At 37.2% G+C, this 22,524-nt stretch overlaps 1 protein-coding gene across 4 annotated transcripts in view; it reads left to right on the top strand.

The window, feature by feature from the left end:
* LOC150094462 (hemocytin-like) overlaps positions 1-22,524 on the top strand; it is a 2,636,009-nt gene that overhangs the window by 164,459 nt on the left and 2,449,026 nt on the right. For all 4 annotated transcript variants that reach the window (XM_090412206.1, XM_090412207.1, XM_090412208.1 and 1 more), the window contains exon 6: positions 22,117-22,308. In XM_090412206.1, the coding sequence (XP_090268332.1) occupies positions 22,117-22,308 (192 nt within the window). The remainder of the gene's footprint in view (positions 1-22,116; positions 22,309-22,524) is intronic.

Here is a 22,524-nt window from a genome sequence, read left to right on the forward strand (position 1 = left end):
TAGAGAGTGGGCTAATTCACACACAGGGAGATTATGGGAGGAAGGAAGTATTGCAGTTTATGTATACCAATGCTCGAAGTATTCGGAATAAGTGCGAAGAATTTTTGTCATTACTTAGTAAAACTTGGCCAAAAATTATAGGAATTAGTGAGACTTGGTTAACTAAGAATTATATAGTGATTGAATGTAAGGGGTACAATATTTTCGGGCAGGACAGAGATTAAAGAATGGGAGGAGGGATTTTACTAATAATAGACAAAGCGTTAAAGCCAAAAAAGGTACAAGTGCCTCAAGGTGACAGGTATGTAGAAGGAAGTTCATTCGAGGCTGTTTGTTGTGGGATAGAGATCAACAAGGCGAAATATGTAATCGGTTGTTGCTATAACAAGGGGTATAAGGGATAATGTAGATAGTATGTATTGGCAAATTAGCACGATGAGTAAAGGTCGAGTAATTATTATGGGAGATTTTAACTTTGGGGACATAGATTGGGAGAAGTAATGGTCACAAGGAACAAAGGAAATGGGGTTTATACAGTTGTTAAGAGATAACTACCTGAGACATTGTAATGGAAGGGACAGTAGATTCTAGAGTGTTAGATCTCGTCATAACATCGGAGAACACATCAATAAATAATTTAGTTACACTGTCTCCACTTAGGGAATGCGTTCATGTGGTCTTGACCTGGAAGATTGCAAGATGTGCTGAATATTCTGTTAAGAAGGGGTACATGTGGAATTACGAGGCTGGTGATTATGACAAGCTGAGAAGTTAGCTTTCATCAATGCTGTGGCAAACGAATTTGAAGGAGAGAGATGTTGATGATGCGTGGGAGATCGTCAAGGAGTATTTAAAGAGTATCAGAGTGTATTCCCAGAGTCAGAAGGAGAAATCAAGTAGGAGTAAGATGGATAAATAATATTATTAAGCAAGAGTTGCAGATGAATAAAAGGTTGTGGAGGAAGTATAAAAAAAAATTCGATGAGCATTCCCATGAGCAGTACAAGGTACAAGCAAAGAGAGTCACCTGTATGGCAAGGAAAGCTAAAGCTAATTTTGAGAGGAAGCTAACTGATGAATCCAAAAGAAACCCTAAGGAGTTGTTTCGCTATGTGGCAAGTAAAAGGAAGAATAAATATGGAAATATTACTTTAAAAAGTGTTGATGGTAGAGAAATAACAGAAGCAAATCAAATAGTTGAGTTGCTTAGTGATCATTTTGCAAAAGTGTACCATTTTGGTTGTGAGAGTGCTGTGTCAAATGTGTCATTGACTGATGAGAGTCTAGAGATAGATGAAATAGAGGTGCTTAATATATTACAGAACCTTAATGCTAACATTGCCATTGGGTTAGGTGACATATCGGCCCATGTGTTATGAGAATGTGCAAGAGAATTAGCGTGTCCTCTAACTAGGCTGTTTAATTTAAGCCTCAGTTCTGGTCAAGTACCAATAGAGTGGAAAGAGGGAAAATAATTTCACTGCTCAAGGGAGGCTCCAAGACTGAGATTGCAAATTATAGACCAATCAATATATATGGAGTGGTGGTTAAGGTTTTGGAGAAATTAGTAAAAATTAGAATTCAGGACTGAGTGGACAGCAATATGATACTTTATAAGGGACAACATAGTTTTGTGAAAGGCAGGTCTTGCCTCAGTAACTTGCTTACTTTCTATGATAAAGTAACAGTAGAGTTGGATAAAAGAAATCCTTACTCACAGATATTACTGGATTTTGCAAAGGCATTCTACAAGATTCCACATGGAACTCTGTTGCATAAATTAGAGCAAATGGGTATGGATCCGAAGATGGTTATTTGGATTAGAGAATGGCTGGTGGATAGATATCAAAGAGTGGTTTACGGAGGAGCTGAGTCCAGGAGAAGGCAAGTAACTAGTGGATTACCTCAAGGCTCAGCGCTTGGTCCTCTATTGTTTAATTTGTACATCAATGATATTGGGAATACTTTGAAGGGAAGTGTCCACTTGTTTGTTGATGATGCAAAATTAGGAAGAGCGGTTGTCAATTCAGATGATGTAGATATCTTGCAGAATGACTTGAATAGGCTGGCAGTATAGACTAAAGTAAATGGCTGTCAGTTTAATGTGGCTAAATGTAAGGTGATGCACTTCGGGAGGATGAGATCACATGCTGTTTACTATATTAACATAACTGAACTGCAAGAAGTTGACGAGGCAAGGGACATGGTAGTTATTGTGAACAGAGAACTTAAGTTTAAAGGGCATATTGCAAAGATTGTAGAAACATCACATCAAATTACATGGTTGTTGAAGAACACACTAACAAGCAGGGATAAGGAAGTTATCGTTCCACTTTATAAGGCATTAATAAGATCGCATTTGGACTATTGTGTACAGATCTGGTCACCTGAATTTCTTGGTGATGAAGAAATGGTGGAGAGGATTCAGAGGCGAGTTACAAAGATTGTTGCAGGTCTGTGGGATGTTCCCTACAAGGATAGATTGAAGATCTGTGGGCTCCAAAAAACTAGCTGATAGACATAGTAGAGGAGATATGATAGAAGCATATAAATTTTTAAAGGGATTTTACAGGATTGATACTGATGACATTTTTAAGACCAGTGCAGGAAGGAAGGGGACTAGGGGGCCATCCCTGGAGATTATTTAAGAGTGTGGTTAACAAGGGTGTTAGGACTAGATTTTTTACTTGGAGGGTTGTGAAGCGGTGGAACGCGTTGCCAGAGGTATTTCATTTTTACTCAGATACGTTTTTTTAAAGTGATTTTTTATTGGGGAGAAGGGTATAGGGGCGCCAACTAAAACTTTGCACACAGGCGCTTGACACTACTGGCGCGCTACTACAGTGTATATGTATGGATGGGAGCCCGTACGTTGATATGATCAACATACGGAAATACTCGACAAATTTGTTGAGTATTTCTGCTCTTGCTGGTGAGATAATGGTAGGGTTTATGTTGTACCGACATAGTATATCAAAGTATGCGTTAGTGGTTGAAGAAGCGTGGTCAAGAGTATTTATATTAATGTCTTCTATTAGGATGAGCCTATGTATTGTACGGGGTTCGATAGCGCTTAGCCATACTTCTTACTCATGAAGAAAGCTCAGTGAATTATTATCTGGGGGTCTGTATATTATGTTTATTGTGTATTTGATACTAGATTTGTGGCTATTTGTGATTTTCAAAATTAGTGTTTCCGCATGTTCGAAATGAGTTTGTTTTTCAGTAACATTGTATTTTTCTTTGATAAATGCGACGATATGAGAGAGTTTGTCCAATGTGATGTGTGTGGGATGTATGCATTCCCGAATGAGGCTGGAATTTGGATTGAAAGTGATAGTAGTGGGAGAATGTGCAGAAAGTGTAAGCAAAGTGAGGAGTTGAAGTATGTGTCAGGTAGTGAGATAGTTATGGTTGAAGAAAGCCAGAATTGCCAGAATGTGAGTGAAAATAGTGGCTTGATAGAGAATTGCGATGTACAAGATGGCAATGAGAGCGGTGATCTAAGAAAGAGTGAACGCAACCATACTGAGAGAGAAAATGGTTTAAATGATAAAAATAATGAGGAATTATTTGTAGGAAGTGAGATCGCTAGGTTGCGCGCAGTGATACAAAATGTGCAGCGGCAATTAGAGCACCTGCAAAACTCTTTCCAGAGTGATTCGGCTAACGTAAAAAAACAGTGCAAGAATGAGAGAGTTTCTGAAATGAAGAAAATAGTGTTGTATGGTGACTCGTTATTAAGAGGGGTGATAGATCGCAGTGTAACTAAATCGTACTTACCGGGTGCGAAATTTAAGGATGTAAGTGAGAGTATTAGAGTGCAAAAACAGAGGGTGAAAGAATTAATAATAGTGGCGGGTACGAATGAATTGAAAGGTGATAAATTTTTTTATGAGAGAGGGCTTGAAAGTATTGTTAAAGGTAGCGAAAGAAAAGAGTGACAGAGTTAGAATGGTTAGTCTGTTGCCGCGGTATGACAGAGAGGAGTTTAGGAGGAGGGCCATAATCGTAAATGACATTATGCGTAGGTTATGCAGACGGTGTGGTGTGGAATGAGTTTGAAGGGCGAAAGGACTTATACAAGATGGATGGCCTGCATTTGAATGGACTTGGTGTGCGGAGACTGGAAAGAGTGTTGCTGAATGAAGTGAAAATGGATGTGCAAAACCAGGGAAACTAGAACTACCAAGGAGGGGGGGGGATGGATATGCAGACATCAGTGAGACAGATGAGTGTAAGAATGTATATAATGTACCTGAGCCAGCACTAAGGACAATAAATGGGAATGGGTCATTTAGAATAACGTATAAATATAAGGGTGGACTAAGGGATCACTGCATTTCATGTATACTAATGCCATGAGTATTAGGAACAAGAAGGAAGAATTTTTGGCCTTGATTGGCTCTTCTTGGCCACAGGTTATTGGCATTAGTGAAACATGGCTGATGGAAGAAGATATAGTTAGTGGGATAGAATGTGTAGGTTATAGTGTGTTTAGGAGGGACAAAGAGAATAAAATGGAGGGAGGGGTATTATTGATGATAGCTGATGAACTGCAGCCAAGGAGAATTGAAGTTGTATCGCAGGATAGTGAAAGGAGCTCATTTGAAGCTATTTGGTGTGAGATTGAGACTGGCAGAATAAAATATACAGTTGGGTGCTGCTATAGACCAGGTGATGGAATAGATGGTGGAGATAGTATGCATAGGGAAATTGATGAAATGAGTGGAAGGAGGGTAATTATTATGGGGGATTTCAACTATGGTAATATTGATTGGAAGGAGGAGAGGACACATGTGAGGAAGGAAAAGGATTTTATTCAATTATTAAGGGATAACTATTTGAGACAGCATGTAATTGAAAATACTAGGAGTGTGAGAGTGCTTGACCTGGTAATAGCATCTGAGAATTTGACTGTAATGAATATGACCATGTTGCCACCTATTGGTGAGAGTGATCATAAGGTCTTGACCTGGGAGGTGGCTAAAGGTGTGGAATTTTCGATTAAGACAGGGTATATGTGGAATTACCGTGCTGGCAAGTATGACAAGCTTAGGAGATTGCTTGGATCAGTGCCATGGCATGTACAACTGCAGGGACTGGACGTCGATGGAGCATGGGAAGTGGTCAAGGAGCATTTACAGGAGGTAATGGCTGATTGTATACCTAGGGTCCGAATAGTAAAACAAGTAAGAGTTAAATGGATGAATAACACCATTAAGCTTGAGCTGCAAAAAAAGAAACAACTGTGGAGGGAATTTAAAGAAAGGGGTGACCTGCAGGCACACGAACGGTATAAAGTGCAGGCCAGAAAGGTAACGAGTGTGGTAAAAAAAGCAAAAGCGGATTATGAAAGGAAACTAGCTTTGCAAGCAAAAGAGAATCCAAAACAATTCTTTCAATATGCTGCAAGCAAGAAAAAAACTGTACACGGCAAAATGATTTTAAGGAATGACGATGGTAAGGAGGTCACTAAATCAGACGATATAGTGGAGTTACTGAGTGCGCACTTTGCAAAATCATATCATCTAGGTGGTGACATTGAAAAAGTGAAGGAACCATTAGTTTATACGGGAAGAGTGATGAATGAAGTGGAGGTGACTAGTTATTACAGAACCTTAATGTGAACACATCTGTGGGATTGGATGGTATACTGGCACAGGTCTTGCGTGAAGCAGCTAAAGAATTATCAATGCCCTTGACCATGTTGTTTAATCTGAGTCTCAGGTCTGGCTTAGTCCCGAAGGTGTGGAAAGAGGGGAAAATAGTTTCACTGCATAAAGGAGGATCCAAGACTACAGTTGCAAATTACTGACCGATCAGCATATCAGGAGTCATTGTCAAGGTCTTAGAGAAAGTAGTCAAGGGAAAAATACAGGAATGGATTGATGAAAACGAGATACTGTACAGGGGACAGCATGGCTTTGTGAAGGGTAGATCATGCTTCAGTAACTTGCTCAAGTTTTATAACAAGGTGATGGCCGAACTGGATAAGGGAAATGGATTTACAGTGATACTGCTGGACCTGGCAAAGGCGTTTGACAGGATACCACATGGAATACTAATCCGTAAACTACAACATATGGGAATGGATATAGGGTTGGTGAGATGGATAGGTGGATGGTCGATGGAGAGATATCAAAGAATAGTTTATTCAGGAGTAGAGTCCAAAAGACGGCCTGTGACTAGTGGTGTGCTGCAGGGTTCTGTTCTTGGACCACTGCTGTTTAATCTGTTCATTAACGATATAGGGAAGGATCTAAGTGGAACAATTCATTTGTTTGCTGATGATGCAAAGTTGGGTAGGGCAATAGTGAATGCAGAAGATGTCAAAGTCTTGCAGGATGACTTAGATAGATTGGAGTTCTGGGCTAAGGAGAATGGATGTCAATTTAATGTGACAAAATGTAAGGTTATGCATTTTGGGGTGAAAAGATTAGCAGCAGTATACCACATTGGTGGAACTGTACTCCAAGAGATTGATGAGGCCAGGGATTTGGGAGTGTTGGTGGATAAGGAGATGAAGTTTAGGGGGCACACTGCAAAAGTAGCTAAATCAGCTCATCAACTCACTTGGTTGTTGAAAAATACCTTGACGAGCAGAGACAAACAAGTTATTGTACCTCTGTACTGAACCTTGATAAGACCTCATCTCGATTACTGTGCCCAGGTTTGGTCACCTCAGTTCCTTCTTGATGGGGAGGAGGTGGAGAGGATCCAGAGGTGAGTGACTAAGATGATAACAGGTCTATGGAATGAACCATATGAGAACAGGTTGAAGATTTGTGGGTTGCAGAAACTAGTTGATAGGCGGAAAAGGGGAGATATGATTGAGACATTCAAATTGCTAAAGGGATTCTATAGGATTAATTCAGAGGATATTTTTGAGATCAGGACTGGTGGTGGGAGAACTAGGGGACACCTATGGAAGCTGGGCAAGAGTGTGGTTAGCAGGGGTGTCAGAGCTGGGTTCTTTACTTTTAGAGTGGTAAATGAGTGGAATAAGCTGCCAGAGTCTGTTGTGGGTGCTATGACGGTGAACGAGTTCAAGACAAGGTATGATAGATACTGTGAGAATGTAATCGCATAGTTGTGTGGACATGATGTTTAGGGCCTCCCTCGATGAGTCTAAGGACTCCTGGAGTCGCCCGAAATAATAATAATAATAATATCTCCTCTTCTTTTGTTTGGTCTACATAAGTTGTAGGTTTGGTAATTATTAATATTGTATGGGTTGATTTCTCTGTCATTTATTGCAACTTCAGTCAATATTAGTGCATCTATGTTTGCCATAGTGTAGTTGAGCAGTGTTATCAATGTAAGCCAGTGTTTTTTTTTATACTTCTTACGTTTCTGTGTACGATAGTGAAGTCGGTGTTGGTGGAAATGTTGTGTGACCATTTCTTCAAAGAGTCAAAGACTTTGAAGTTTGTATTGCCTGACTGGATATGTTCTCCTATATTTCAGGTCTCCATTATATAGTTTTGAAGCGATTTCTAATCTTGTTCTTAAGGATGTGAAGAGTTAGTGTTATGTATTGGTAGGCAGTGTAGGTTGGATTCTCTTGCAGTTATATAATCTAGAATGTTTTCATTCTTTCTCATAAATATCTGTGAATCCTTAGTCCACAGTAACTTCTAGTATGGAGTCCAGTGATCAGTTATATAGATTGGTGTTGGGAGTTTCTTGTCAGTTAGGATCGATGTTGTCGGCCCTGTTTTCTTGCTTGCCGCAAGAATGGAGTCTCTCAGACTTGTGCTGGTAAAACAAGCGATGATTGTTGGCGGTCTCTCTTGTTTTTTTGTGGGCCTCGGTTAATACAGGCAATGTCTGTGGTTGCGACTCCAATGCCAATTTTGCTGCCGATCAGTTGTATTATGTTGCTTAAATCTTCTATCTTTTCTTTTGTTATTCCCTCGATTTGGAGTTCTTTCTTTTTGTAGCATGTGCTCCGTTTGCCCTTGAGTGTGTTTACCTCTTTCCACAGTTCTTCATTTTCGCGCTTGATTGTTTCTTGTATTTCTATCGCTACCGTTAATTTTGTCTTTATTTCTCGCACGGTTCCTAACATTTCTTCAGAGATCACGTTATTGAACTGTATGTAGTATTCATATTCCTCAAATTTTTTGTTGATTTGTTCCATATATGTATTTAGTAAGTCTTTAACCATGAGTTTGAACGAATCAAAGTTATCTCTAATTTTAGGATCAGGAAGCGGCTTACCTTGATGTGTGTCGTTGCTTTTCTTTGGTGTCTGTTCTTTGTTCTTCATTTTCTCACGGCATTTCTCACAAAGTAGTACTATCTGCAAGCAGCTCTCTTCTATGCAACTTATTTTTAGAGAACTCAAGTAATCATCCTGTTGTGAGATTAAGTGATATAAACTTTAATGACGTAAGGTTGATGGTCCAATATATGTACCATGGAGAAATTAATATTTCACAGGATATGCTTCCATCATTGTTAAACGCTGCAGAGTTGCTAAAAATGAAGGATTTTTTGGAAGTTGCTAATAAGCACTATGATTCTGTGGAAGGCACAGCAGGAAGCTTCAGCTAATGAACGTCCAGAAGCAGGGAAACCGAGCATCCATAGTCATATTGTGTCTGGCCAAAGAAAACAGCATTCAAAGAAGGAAACACAGATAAGTAAGAGTCAACAAGAGAAATTGTCAAAACATGCTATGATAGACTTAGATCTGAACGTTACCATGAGTCAAATGGCCAAAGAGTCTGATATAGGTAATGTAAGGCAGCCGTTGTCAGAGATTAAACATCTTGAAACGATGGTTTCTATCCCACTTAATAAAATTAAACTGGGTAAATATTTGAAACCAACATCTGACAACTCAAGTGACACTCTTATAGATGACTTGGTATCATTAGAGGATAAGGAGTCAGACTTGCCAAATGAGTATGGTCATCTAAATCAACTTTCAAGTTGCCTTGATCTGAATGCTGAAGGCCAACTGTCAGGTGAAGGTGAATATACCAGTGTATTGTCCCTATCAGTTTCTGATTCTTCAGCTAATTCTCACCTACCAATCAAAATCCTGGGTAGTGATAACAACAATCATTTCATCAATTTATACGAATGTGTGCATACCAGTGTATGGTCCCATTCAATTTCTGATGCTACAGTTAATTCTCAACTGCCAATCAAAATCTTGGGTAATGATGACATCAATCCTTTATTTTCTAGTTTTGATATGTCATGTGAGTTAACCATTTCTTCTGTAGTTGTTAGGATTGTCAATCCAGATTACTTAACATCTTTATCATCTTGTGTGTCTATGGTATCATTTCTTGAATCTGATGTCAAGGTAGAAATGAAAGATAATGCAGTCCATTTTACATCTTCTAATGTATCAATTGTTTTGCATGCATTAATTGACTCCTATAAACACCGAAGCTTTAGTGTAATATATGATGATACATCTGGTTTGTCTAATGTCTCAAGTTTAAGTGATCATCAAGACTTCACAGTTAGGTGCCATCAGTCTCATAGGAAACATTCCTTTTTTATACAGCCTTATCCCAATGTAACTGATAGAAGCATGTGGAGTAAACTGTGTTGTGCAAGTTCTCCTGAGACAGACAAAGGAACTAATATTTTTAAATGACTGTAATATATTTTATAATTTTGATCTGACCAAATTGTATTGTCTATATTTCAGCATTCCAATACGTTCTAATGTTTTTTATGGAATAGAAAGTATGGGAGGATTAAGAATGACATGAATGAGAATGACAGATTATTTATGGATTAGTAACGGATTAAATGAGTGTGTGCATGGAATAAATAGTGCAGAAATACATACACAGAGATTGCTGAGCGATATACAAAAGAATGTGGGAGAAGTGCAGGGACAAAAGCAAGCATCAGTGGGGGTAAAGGATGTTAAGTTAAAAAGGAGCAGAAAAGATATTGTGCTGTATGGGGATTCTATAATTAAGGGTGTCAAGGATTGTAGAGTAATTAAAGCGTGTTATCCTGTGTCAAAGATTAAGAATATAACTGAGGATATGAAATTGCAGAAAGATAGAGCGAGTGAGATTATTGCAGTTATAGGAACGAATGATCTAGGTATCAAAAGATTTTCTGTGAGACAGCATTTGAAGGATTTAATGATAGCAATGAATGCAAAGAGTGAGAGAAGAAAGATCATGAGTGCGCTACCAAGATTTGATAGTGATGAATTAAACAGAAGAGATGAATTAAACAGATAGTAAATGGAATGATGTCAAGATTGTGTAAAAGCTTCTGCAATGAAATGAAACTGAATATTCATTTTATGAATATCTGGGATGAGTTTGATAAAAGGAAGGGATACTTTAAGAGAGATGGCTTGCACTTAAATGGACTAGGTGCTTGGCATTTAGGACATTTATTGATAAAGGATAGAATAAATGGTCAAAAAAAACTGGGAAACAGAATTTGCTAGGTATACAGGTGATAGAGTCAACTGTAAATCGTACTGAGGTTATTAATTGCTGTTGCCGCTGTATGACAGAGAAGAGTTGAGAAGGAGAGCCATAATTGCAAATGATCTTAAGCGCATGTTATGCAGGAGGAGTGATGTTGAGTTTATGGACGTATGGAGTGAGTTTGATGGGCAAAAGTACTTATGTAAGATGGATGGTTTGCAATTGAATGGGTTTGGTGTGCTGAGACTGGAAAAACTGTTGCTGAATGAAGTGAAAGTGGATGTGCAGTATCAAGGAAACTAGAGCTATTAGAGGGGGAGAGGGAGGTGGATATCATGGAGGAAGTTGAGTTTAAGAATGTGTATAATATGCCAGAGCTGGTACACAGGACAACAAATCAGAAAGGGATAGTTAGTATAAGGCATCAAAATAGGGGTGGGAATAATAGGCTTCTGCACTTCATGTATACTAATGCCAGGAGTATTAGGAACGAGAAGGAAGAATTTTTAGCCTTGGTTGGCACTTCCAGACCAAAGGTTATTGGCATTAGTGAAACATGGCTAACAGAAGATGACACAGCTAGTGGGATTGAATGTGATGGGTATGGTGTGTTCAGGAGTGACAGGGAGAATAAAATGGGGGGTGTTATTGATGATAGCTGATGAGCTACAACCAAGGAGAATAGAAGTCGAACTGCAGGATAGAGAAAAGGGCATATTCGAGGCTATTTGGTGTGAGATGGAGACTAGTGGAATAAAATATACAGTTGGGTGCTACTATAGACCAGGTGATGGAATATATGGTGCAGATACTAGGCATAACAAAATTGATGCAATGAGTGGAAGGAGGGTAATTATTATGGGAGATTTCAACTATTGTAACATTGATTGGAAGGAGGAGAGGACACATGGGAGGAAGGAATTGGATTTTATGCAGTTATTAAGGAATAACTACCTGAGACAGCATGTAATGGAATGTACTAGGGGTTCGACAGTGCTTGACCTAGTAATTGCATCTGAGAATTTGACCGTAATGAATATGACCATGTTGCCACCAATCGGTGAGAGTGATCATAATGTCTTGACTTGGGAGGTGGCTAAATGTGTGGAATTTTCAGTTAAGAAAGGGTACATGTGGAATTACCGGGCTAGTAAGTATGACAAACTTAAGAGTGCTTGGTTCAGTTCCATGGCATGTATTACTGCAAGGGCTGGAGGTTGACAGTGAACGGGAAGCGGTAAAGGAGCATTTGAAGGAGGTAATGGCTGACTGTATACCTAGAGACTGGATAGTAAATCAAGTAGGAGCTAAATGGATGAATAACACCATTAAGCTTGAGCTGCAAAAAAAAAGAAACAATTGTTGAGGGAATTTAAGGCAAAAGGTAACCTGCAGGCCCATGAACAGCATAAAGCACAGGCCAGAAAGGTAACTAATATAATGTTGGAGGTTTAATGGATTTTTTACTACACTCAGAAAGGATTAAAAAGAATTTAATACTTCCTATATTTCGTCCTAGTCACTAGGACATCTACGGGGATTACAAAAATAACTAATGTAACATAACACAAATATCATACAATACTAAGCCCAACCACCTGGGTGACACTAAAGTCCTATCTAGGTGGAGCGCCCTCTAAGGGCAGTTGTAGGTGGCCTGGAATATAAAGTAGGATCTCTGGTGATCAGTGTTTCCCAAATTTTCGGAAGCTTAATGCAACCATATTTATTAATAAATATTATTAATATTTAATTAATTATAAATTAAATATAAATTACTTAATTAATTATAAATATTAATAATAAATATTAATATTAATAAATATGGTTGCATTAAGCTTCCGAAAATTTGGGAAACACTGATCACCAGAGATCCTACTTTATATTCCAGGCCACCTACAACCGCCCTTAGAGGGCGCTCCACCTTGATAGGACTTTAGTGTCACCCACGTGGCTGGGCTTAGTATTGTATGATATTTGTGTTATGTTAGATTAGTTATTTTTGTAATCCCAGTAGATGTCCTAGTGACTAGGACGAAATATAGGAAGTATTAAATTCTTTTTAATCCTTTCTGAGTGCTGTCAAAAATCCATTAAACCTCCAACATTATGTCTTCACAGCACTTAAGCCTCTATACACGAAGAAAGGTAACTAGTGTGGTAAGAAAAGCAAAAGCGGATTATGAAAGGAAATTAGCCATGTAAGCTAAAGAGAATCCCAAACAGTTTCTTCGATATGCTGCAAGTAAAAGAAAAAATGTATATGACAGAATGATTTAAGGAATGCTGATGGGAGGTAACTGAATCTGTTGATATAGTGGAATTACTGAGCAAACACTTTGCAAGATTATATCATCCAGGTGGTGATATTGCAGGAATGAAGGAACCAATAGCTTATATGGGAATTGAGGTGAATGAAATGGAGGTGAATAGTATATTATAAAACCTTAATGTGAATACACCTGTGAGATTGGATAGTATACCAGCTCGGTTCTTATGTGAAGCGGCTAAAGAATTGTCAGTGCCCATGATCATTTTGTTTAATTTGAGTCTCGGGTCTGGGTTAGTCCCGAGGGGATGGAAAGAGGACAAAATAGTTCCACTGCATAAAGGAGGCTCCAAGACCGCTTTTGCAAATTACGTACCGATCAGCATATCAGGAGTCATTGTCAAGGTTTTGGAGAAAGTAGTCGAGAAAAATACAGGAATGGATAGATGAAAATGGGATACTGTATGGAGGACAGCATGGTTTTCTGAAGGGTAGATCATGCCTCACTAACTTGCTTACGTTTTATAACACAGTGATAACTGTACTGGATAAAGGTAATGGGCATATGGTGATACTGCTAGACCTTGCTAAAGCCGTTGACAGGATACCACATGGAATTCTAATCAGTAAACTGAAACGTATGGGGATTGATACAGGGTTGGTGAGATGGACAGGAGAGTGGTTGATGGAGAGATATCAGAGAGTAGTTTATTCAGGAGTAGAGTCCAAAAGACGACCTGTCACTAGTGGTGTGCTGCAGGGTTCTGTTCTTGAACCACTACCATTTAAGTTGTTCATTAACGATATAGGAAAGGATCTGAGAGGAACTGTTCATTTGTTTGCTAATGATGCAAAGTTGGGTAGAGCAATAGTGCAATAGTGAATTCAAATGATATCAAAATTTTGCAGGATGATTTGGATAAATTGGAGGACTGAGCTAAGGGGAATGGCTGTCAATTTAATGTGGCAAAGTGTAAGGTTATGCATTTTCAGGTGAAAAGATTAGCAGCAGAATACCACATTGGTGGAACTGTACTCCAGGAGATGGATGGGGCAAAAGTGGCTAAATAGCACATCAAATGACTTGGTTACTGAAGAATACTTTGACGAAACAGAGACAAGCAAGTTATTGTTCCTGTGTATCGAGCCTTGATAAGACCCAGCTTGACTACTGCGCTCAGATCTTGGCACCAGGGTTTCTTCTTGATGGGGAGGAGATGGAGAGGATCCAGAGACAAGTGACCAAGATGATAGCAGGTCTATGGAATAAACTTTATGAGAACAGGTTGAAGATTTGTTGGTTGCAAGGTTGGTTGATAGGCAGAAAAGGGTGATATGTTGAGACATTCAAATTACTGAACAGTTTCTATAAGATTAATTCAGTGGATAGTTTTCAGAACAGGACTGGTGGTGAGAGGACTAGGGGCTAGCCATGGAAACTGGGCAAGAGTGTGGTTGCCAGAGTCTGTTGTGTATGCCATGACTGTGAATGAAATTAAAAACATGAGTTAAAACCACTTTAAACGTATAAAACTGGAACAACGATATTTATTAACGATATAATCGATATTTATTACAAATTTAACAAATGAATACATTTTAGCGTGAAATAATTTTAACAATAACAAGGGTGTTCTAACACAGCAAGGGTGTTAGAACTAAGTTTTTTACTTGGAGAGTGATGAATGAGTGGAATCAGTTGCCAGAGTCTGTTGTGTATGCCATGACTGTGAATGAGTTCAAGGCAGAGTATGATAGATAATGTGTGGATGTTGAATAGTTGTTTAGGGCCTCCCTCGATGAGTCTAATGACTCCTTGGAGTTGCTCATAATAATAATAATAATAATAATTGTACACAGCACCATTCGGTTCGTTAAACAGCTCCTTTGCCTTTCCACTTGCTTTCTGAGATCCCCGAACATTGGAAGCATGGTCTTCGACCACATCCAGAACAATGCAGCCCGACCCTTCGTCGCTTAATGGCTTACTGCAGTTGTTACAGCTCATTGTACTTGACATTCGCTGTCTCGGTGACCTTTAGACTTTTTCCTGTTAGCGACTGTAGTGCAACTTTTAAAATGCGTCGTCCTCTGTTCTTTGTTGGTTGGTGACAGCAGTTGACTCTATGTCTTTCAGCACTGAAAATTTGGATATTACTTAACTGATTTTGATGATTTAAATGGCCCTGTCTTCAGTGTGATTAGAAGAATTAAGTAGCAGCACTTTCAAATAAAAAACATGAGTTAAAACCACTTTAAACGTATAAAACTGGAACAACGATATTTATTAATGATATAATCGATATTTATTATAAATTTAACAAATGAATACATTTTAGCGTGAAATAATTTTAAAAATAACAACAACAATAGCCAAAAATGCTTTTATTAATGTTTTAATAGGACGTATGGTCTCCATTGTATAATAATAATAATAATAATAATAATAATATAATAATAATACTTTTTTTTTTTTTGATATGATAATATTTTTATTGATCTGCTAAAATATTTACACTTACAATGAACATCTTGAGTGATATTGCAACTTATAATTTTAGAGAAATCAGCACAAAATGCTACAATTTCTACATTGGATTTCAATTAGAATTTTTTTTTTACAAAATGCTTTTTGCCTCTATATTAATAATAATAATAATAATAATAATAATTTTTTAATATATTGATTGACTTTATTTACAATAAAGATTATACAGAATTGTTGAATATAGAATATACATATTAATAATAATAATAACAATAATAATTTATTTATTTATTTATCATTATTATTTTTATTATTTTTTTTATTATTATTTTTTTATGTCTCAGATAAATTGCATACATAGATGCTGTAATAATTATATATATATAATATTTATAACATGTTACAATTGAGATTAACAGATACTTGCAAGTTAATAATTTTCTTCCTCGAAGCTTAGCAGAGCTTATCTGAGGAAGATGATAGATGGTGGTGGTTTCATGGTTATGTTCCTGTAATGGTCACAAGCCAGGTATTGATTTTACTGTCTGATGGTATGTGCTTGGAAGACTTCAACTGCTATTACAGTTTAAGTTTTTTTTTTTTTCTTCTTTTTTTGTGCAAATAGGGTTGGATTTAGACATGGTGTGTTTGTTTCTTTGTGTTCTTGTAGTGATGGTTTTTGAGAGGGAGGTTTGTCATAGGTGTGTGTGTGTGTGTGTGCGTGTGTGGGGTGGGGTGGGAGAGAGAAACAGGAATTGCTCTAATTTTCATTCTCTTTATAATATTTATACAGCGCCTGTTTCAGCTCTCTGTATGTTCCTAGGTTTCTGTTGTCGAACAGCAGTTTGTTTATCATGTCAGGTACGTAGAAGTTTTGGGTGGCTTTGCCATTGTGATTGTTGTACTTATATGTTATGTAGTTTGTTGACTGTGGTCTTGTTATTTGATATGTTGTTCTGGTTACTCTATATGTTGGGCTGTAGTAGTGTTTTAACATGACTGTGTAGTGGCATAAGTGTTTCACCTTAAATATTTTGTGTTTTGTCCATGCTTCCTGCATAAGAGTGGGTTGCTCTCAGAATATCAGTTTTACCATTTTATACTGCAACCATTGTAGCCTGTTAAGTCTGTAGTCTGCGCAGGATGCGTATTATGTGATTGTGTATCTTAAAATGTTTTCACATAATGCTTTATAGATTAGTATGTTTATGTGGGTTGGGGCAATGTCTTTTAATCTGTATAGTTTGCTTGCTATTATCCTAAGCTTGGTATGTAGGTAGTTTGTATGGCTATTCCAACTTTGATCAGAATCGAAGTGAAGTCCAAGATAGCATGTTGTTTTCACCTGTGTGATGGTTGTGATTTTAGGTTCTACGCTTTGTGTATAGGAGGATGAATGTTTTATAGTGAGATATTTAGTTTCTATGGGCAGGGTTTGGAGGTTTTTGAATACCATTAGCTTTGTTTTCTCTGGGTTTATATATATGCTGTTTTCAGTTAACCAGTTAGTGATTTGATTGATGTCGTGTTGCATATTTGTGTAAGCGATATTTGCATTGTTGTGAATGGATACTATGGCCGTGTCGTCTGCGTACTGGAAGATTTTACTTTTTAGGGGGAGTTGGCTTATGGTGTGTGTATATGTTAAATAGAATGGGAGATAGGACAGCTCCTTGTGGTACTCCACAGGTTACATGTACCTCTTTGCTGTATGCTGATCCTATACGTGTGGTGTGCTTTCTGTTTTTCAGAAATAATAATAATAATAATAAACAACAACAACAACAATAATAATAATAATAATAAAAATAATAATAATTTTTTTTTCAAATATTTACATATATATAATTATCATCTTGAGTAATATTCAGTATATTATTTTACAAAGTTCAGAACTAAATGCTACATATATTTTTCACAATGATGAGATTTCAATAATAATGATGATAAGATAGCTTTTTTGCTATTTTTTTAAAATAATAATCACAGTAGTAATTTACAATTATATAGTTCAGAGTTACACAAGTTAAATAATATTACATGTTGTAGTTTACTTTTTTTTTTCAAAGTTTGAGAAAGTGTGATTATACACAGTATTTACGCATATGAAATTAAAATATTATATTTCTTAATTCTCACAAACATACTGTGTAAACTCATTATTTACATAATTTTTTAATAATAATGTTTTATTACATTATTTTTTTATGTTACATTGTAATATTATATTAATGATTATTTTGTCTTGCATACATATAACAATTACATTATAAAATTACAGAAATTACTAAATTTAAACATTCTAAACATTGCATAATAATAATAATAATAATAATAGTATTTTGTTTTTAATTTACAAAACATGTCGTTCTAGTTTTTTTTTTTTACAATTTTTTGCTTTTAGTGTATGAGAGAGGTATGAGACTGAGCAGAAGTAAGACAGAGTATATGTGTTGCACAGTGGGCGGTGGCCAGGAAACAGACCTGGAGCTGGAAGGAAATGTCATCAGGAAGGTGAGAGACTTTAGATACTTAGGTTCGACAGTGGAAGAAGATGGAGGAGGTGAGAAGGAAGTGGGATGCAGGATACAAGCAGGTTGGAGGAACTGGAGGGAGATGGCTGGAGTGTTATGTGATAAGAGGGTGCCGATCAATCTGAAAGGCAAAATTTATAGGACAGTAGTGAGGCCAGCTATGACATATGCTATAGAAACTGTGGCCCTGAGGAAAAATAACATTAGCAGGATGGAAGTAGCAGAGATGAGAATGCTTAGGTGGATGTGCGGTGTGACCAGAAAGGATCATCTGAGAAATGACTATGTCAGGGGAACAGTGAAAGTTACGAACTTAGGAGCGAAAATACAGGAGGCAAGGTTGAGATGGTTTGGTCATGTGATGAGGAGGGAGGACGAATATGTGGGAAGAAGGGTCATGCAGATGGATGTGCAAGGAAGGCGGAAGCTTGGCGGCCAAAGAAGAGATGGACGGAGCTGGTAGAAGAGGACTTGAAGATGAAGAACTTGGATGTGGTGACAGCCCAAGACAGGAAGGTGTGGAGGAGACTCATAACAAACAGTAACCCCACTTAAGTGGGAGAAGCTGCAGAAGAAGAAGAAGTGTATTTAAGCGCTGTAACTACAGCACTTCAATGTAATACACATATACTGTGTGTGTGTATATATATTGATTGCTGATTGCTGTGTTGGAAGTAGGCTGATATTTGAGGGTCAAATGAATGAACTGAAAGGTCTGATCAAAGTGAAATTGCCTATATATTCTGGTGTTGTTGCATCTGTCTTGATGGTTCACATTCATTTTTAATGTGGTCTTATTTTTGGACTAATTAGGACACTCTTTTTTTTCACTGTGGCAGCCTTTCTATGTCTTCTGAGCTTTTAATTAGTATTGGCTTTGAGATGTGTGACTTCCTCAAGAATATCTTGGCATCTCTGATCCACAAAAATTGGTAATTATTTTGTTTTTGCTTTTCTTACTTGATATAACAGATTCTGGTTGAATGATGTGAAATATTCGGATAGGAAGTTTGGTGTATTGTTTTGCAATATGTTCAAGTCCTTGGCAACTGGTTTTTTCTGTCTGCTGGCTTTATGAGATTGTCTCTTGTGAACTTGCTTGTAAGGCGAACTATGACTGGTGCCAGTCGAGGCAAGCCTTGTTTTATTCTCTTCCTAGGAATCCAATTTACAGTCTGAATGACGCTAACCTGTAGAGGGATATCAATTGCATGGCCTAATTTTAAAATTACGTCTCTGAGGTTTTTTGTAGATGCAGTTTCAAGAAGAACGTTTATGACAAGATCTTCTTTATGTTGTTGCTGATTGAAACGTTCTTATTGGAGTTTTAGAGAATCAAGTTCTTGACGGAGTTCGGATGTCTCTTTCATCAAATTGTGTTGCCTGTCAGTGCGTTAATGCTGATTTTAATGTCTTTTACTGTTTGCAACATTTCTATCTCTGCTAAATTATTATGTTTGACCAAATCTTCATATTCGCTAGATTTATTTGTTATTTGTACATTCTGTTTGTCAAAGAGTTCTTGCACAAGATCTACTAAACTGGATTTTATAGTCTCTAGATCGTTTTCTATTAGTATATTTAAAGAGTTGAAATTATAGGACTTACCTGTATTTTTTTGCCTGCTCAGTTCGTCGTTTGATTTTGCTTGCGGTATAATCTGCTGCATCGTAGGTGGCTGCCTTAGCTGTGTTGCATCGAATTTACTTTGGAAGATTGTTTCTGAAAAGCCAGCACATTTTAAGTTTAGAATCCTACTGCATTTCATACAGGTTATTTGACTTCCGTTGGATGATAAATCCTCCAGGCATTTGATGCGCTTCATGACTCACCTTTCTTCCTTTGAGCAACTGTGGTGTATTTGTAAAGATGGCGACGTCCTTTGTTCCTCGCTTGTTGTTGACTGCGGTCCTCTCTGTTCACTTTTCAATGATTCAAAATTTCGTTTCTTCTTAGCCGATTTCGGTGGATTTTATGTCACTGTCTTTGGCGTGACAAGTAGAGTTACTTGTGAACACTTTCAATTAAAAAACAGGAGTTGGAACGACTTTAAAACTATAAAAAAACCTGGAGCAGCGATACACATTGCACCCCCTTGTATGCCTACAATGGTAAAAATAAATAAATAAATAAAATAAAAATAAAAAATAATAATAAGAGTAATAATAAACAGTGATTCTTTTTACAACAAAATTCGCTATAGGACCATGGTGTGGAACCTACCATATTCTATGGCTGCGATATGCCTGTATTTTAAATCGTTAAGGACCAGCAGATGAATCAATAAATGGTAATCCTCACAGTTTTATTTCTTTATTTTTAATTATTTGACAATGAGCATGTTGCTATCTGGAAAGAATTTGACCAAGCATCCATATCATGATAGTACACTGCTCAAAACAATTGGGAGATATTTTAGTTTCTGTCGGATAATTACATTTTTCTGCAAATAATTATAACTAATGGGTACTTTATACATGAAATAAATATTTCTTACGTAGGATAGAGTGTAATTGATGAGATATTGTTTAAATAATCGATATTTATTACAAAGTTAACAAACTATACATTTTCGCGTGAAATAATTTTAACAATAACAAGAATAGCCAAAAACACTTTTGTTAATTTTTAATAGGATAGGACGTATGGTCTCCATTAACAGCCAAAACAGTGGCACATCATGATTGCATGGACCGGATAAGATGATCAAACAGTTCTTGTGGGATATTTCTCCATTCCTCTGTGAGAGCAAATTCGAGCTCTTGAAGTGATTGGGGTGTCACCAATTGAGCAGAAATATGCCTACCCAAAGCATCCCAGGCATGTTCGATTGGGTTACAATCCGGTGAACAGGCAGGCAGGTCCATTCGTTCAATACTCTCTTCCTCAAACCACTCTTGTACCAAATTTGCACGGTGTGGACAAGCATTGTCATCCAAAAAAATGAATTCTTTGGCCAATTGCGGTAGCATATGGAGAACTATAGGTTCCAAAATCTCATCGCGATACCTTTGAGCTGTTAAGGAACCGTTTCTGATAAAATAGAGATCAATATGGCCACCTATGCTTATTCCAGCCCATACTGTCAAACTTCCACCTTGATGTCGGTGTCTTTCAGGAACAACTGTGGATTATTTCTTGTTCTACTTTCACGCCATATCAAGATACGTCAGTTATCTGGTTGCAGACTGAACCTGGACTCATCACTAAAAAGTACACGAGCCAAGTCTTCATTTGTCCTATCACTGTGTTCCTGTGCCCAAATTCTTCGGGCTCTTTTTTGATTTGCAGAAAGTGGAATGCAAACCATTATTCTTGGAGCATATAAATCTATGGCATGAAGGTGACTTCGTAATGCCTGTGTTGATACCATCCTCCCTGTTGCTGCGGCAAGTTCGCTTCGAAGTTGTGTTGCGTTAAATGTTCGATTTCTTCTGGTAAGTAATGACAAACACTGATCGTCTCTTGGAGTTGGTGGGCGACCTTGACCTTGTCTTCAGCAAACATTTTGCATCTCCAGAAAACAATTCTAAAGTCGCAAAATTACACTTTTAGATATACGACACCCTTGATGGATAACTTGCTGCGTTTGTCGAGCTTCTAATCGACCAATGGCTCGCCAAGCCATGGATTCTGGGATATCATGTTGCTTTGCCATTTTTAACAAAATAATGGGTGGTAGGTGACACAAGTTTACAACTGGAGTGATAATTATGCACTGTGGAAGTGAGCAAACAAATGAATAAGCCACGCTTTTATACCCCCCCCCCCCTACATGCTAATATGACTAAGACACGTTTCGAAGTCTTAACATGATTTTGTACACAGTTGCGTGTTCTACACTGTTGTATATTAAGAATATTTTAAAATAAATCTGTTACATTTGTAAATTATTTTTATAACTTTATAATTTACAAGAAAACCAAAATATCCTTTAATTGTTTTGATCAGTATATGTCAACTCACACTACGTTGGTAATAAGGTAGGAACTTTGCCAACTGGGATGAAGTTGGCAGTTTGGCCAGAATTGTGTTCAGCTTACATATCAATATAGTGTGAATGCTGATGTGCTTGTTGTTAGAATATGGGGTGAAAAAAAGTGTCCTTTGGTTTCATATATTAGCATACACATTACGTGGCAGAGGGATTTTTTTTTTTTGTCACTTGTAGGTTTTTCCTAGAGATTTCTTCTTATTAAATATTTTTCACAATTATTCAGCTATGTAATAATATCTTGAATCAACGTGCGCTCCTGGGAGATATGTTAAATAAATTTTATTTCTCAATACTGTTATTAATCACATGCGAGAAAGCACAGATTGAATTACATCTGGAAGTAAATCTAATTGTATTGCATTTTTATTTATTTATTTATTTATTTTATTTTTTTATAGCTGTGCTCCTCTGTGATCCTGGTCATACTCTAAATTTCATAGGTAATATAAACTGTAGCCATTCTTCTGAAGAGTCAAGATGCACACTTAGCTGTTCATCAGGCATGCAGTTTGAAATGCCACCTGCAGAAGTTTATGAATGCAGTTCAAGTGGAGTATGGACGCCTGAATCTGTACCAAAGTGTTTACCAGGTAATATTTATATAGTGCCCTTAATTTTTTATTGCGTTCTGAAGAATACTTTGTAAACCTTGCTAAAATGGATGAAGTCTTCAAAATAACAAGACTGTCATGTAAGGAAAACTCATAACTAATTGAGAGTCTACGAGATTAGCCATATCTTTATTTCTGTATATTCGGAGTAATGTACAAAATTTATTTTGGTATTTTCCGGAGGAATGATGTTAA

This window comes from Typopeltis vanoorti, chromosome 22 (assembly GCF_054136105.1).
Source record: "Typopeltis vanoorti isolate ZY-2024b chromosome 22, IOZ_Tvanoo_1.0, whole genome shotgun sequence".
Taxonomy (NCBI): Eukaryota; Metazoa; Arthropoda; class Arachnida; order Uropygi; family Thelyphonidae; genus Typopeltis; species Typopeltis vanoorti.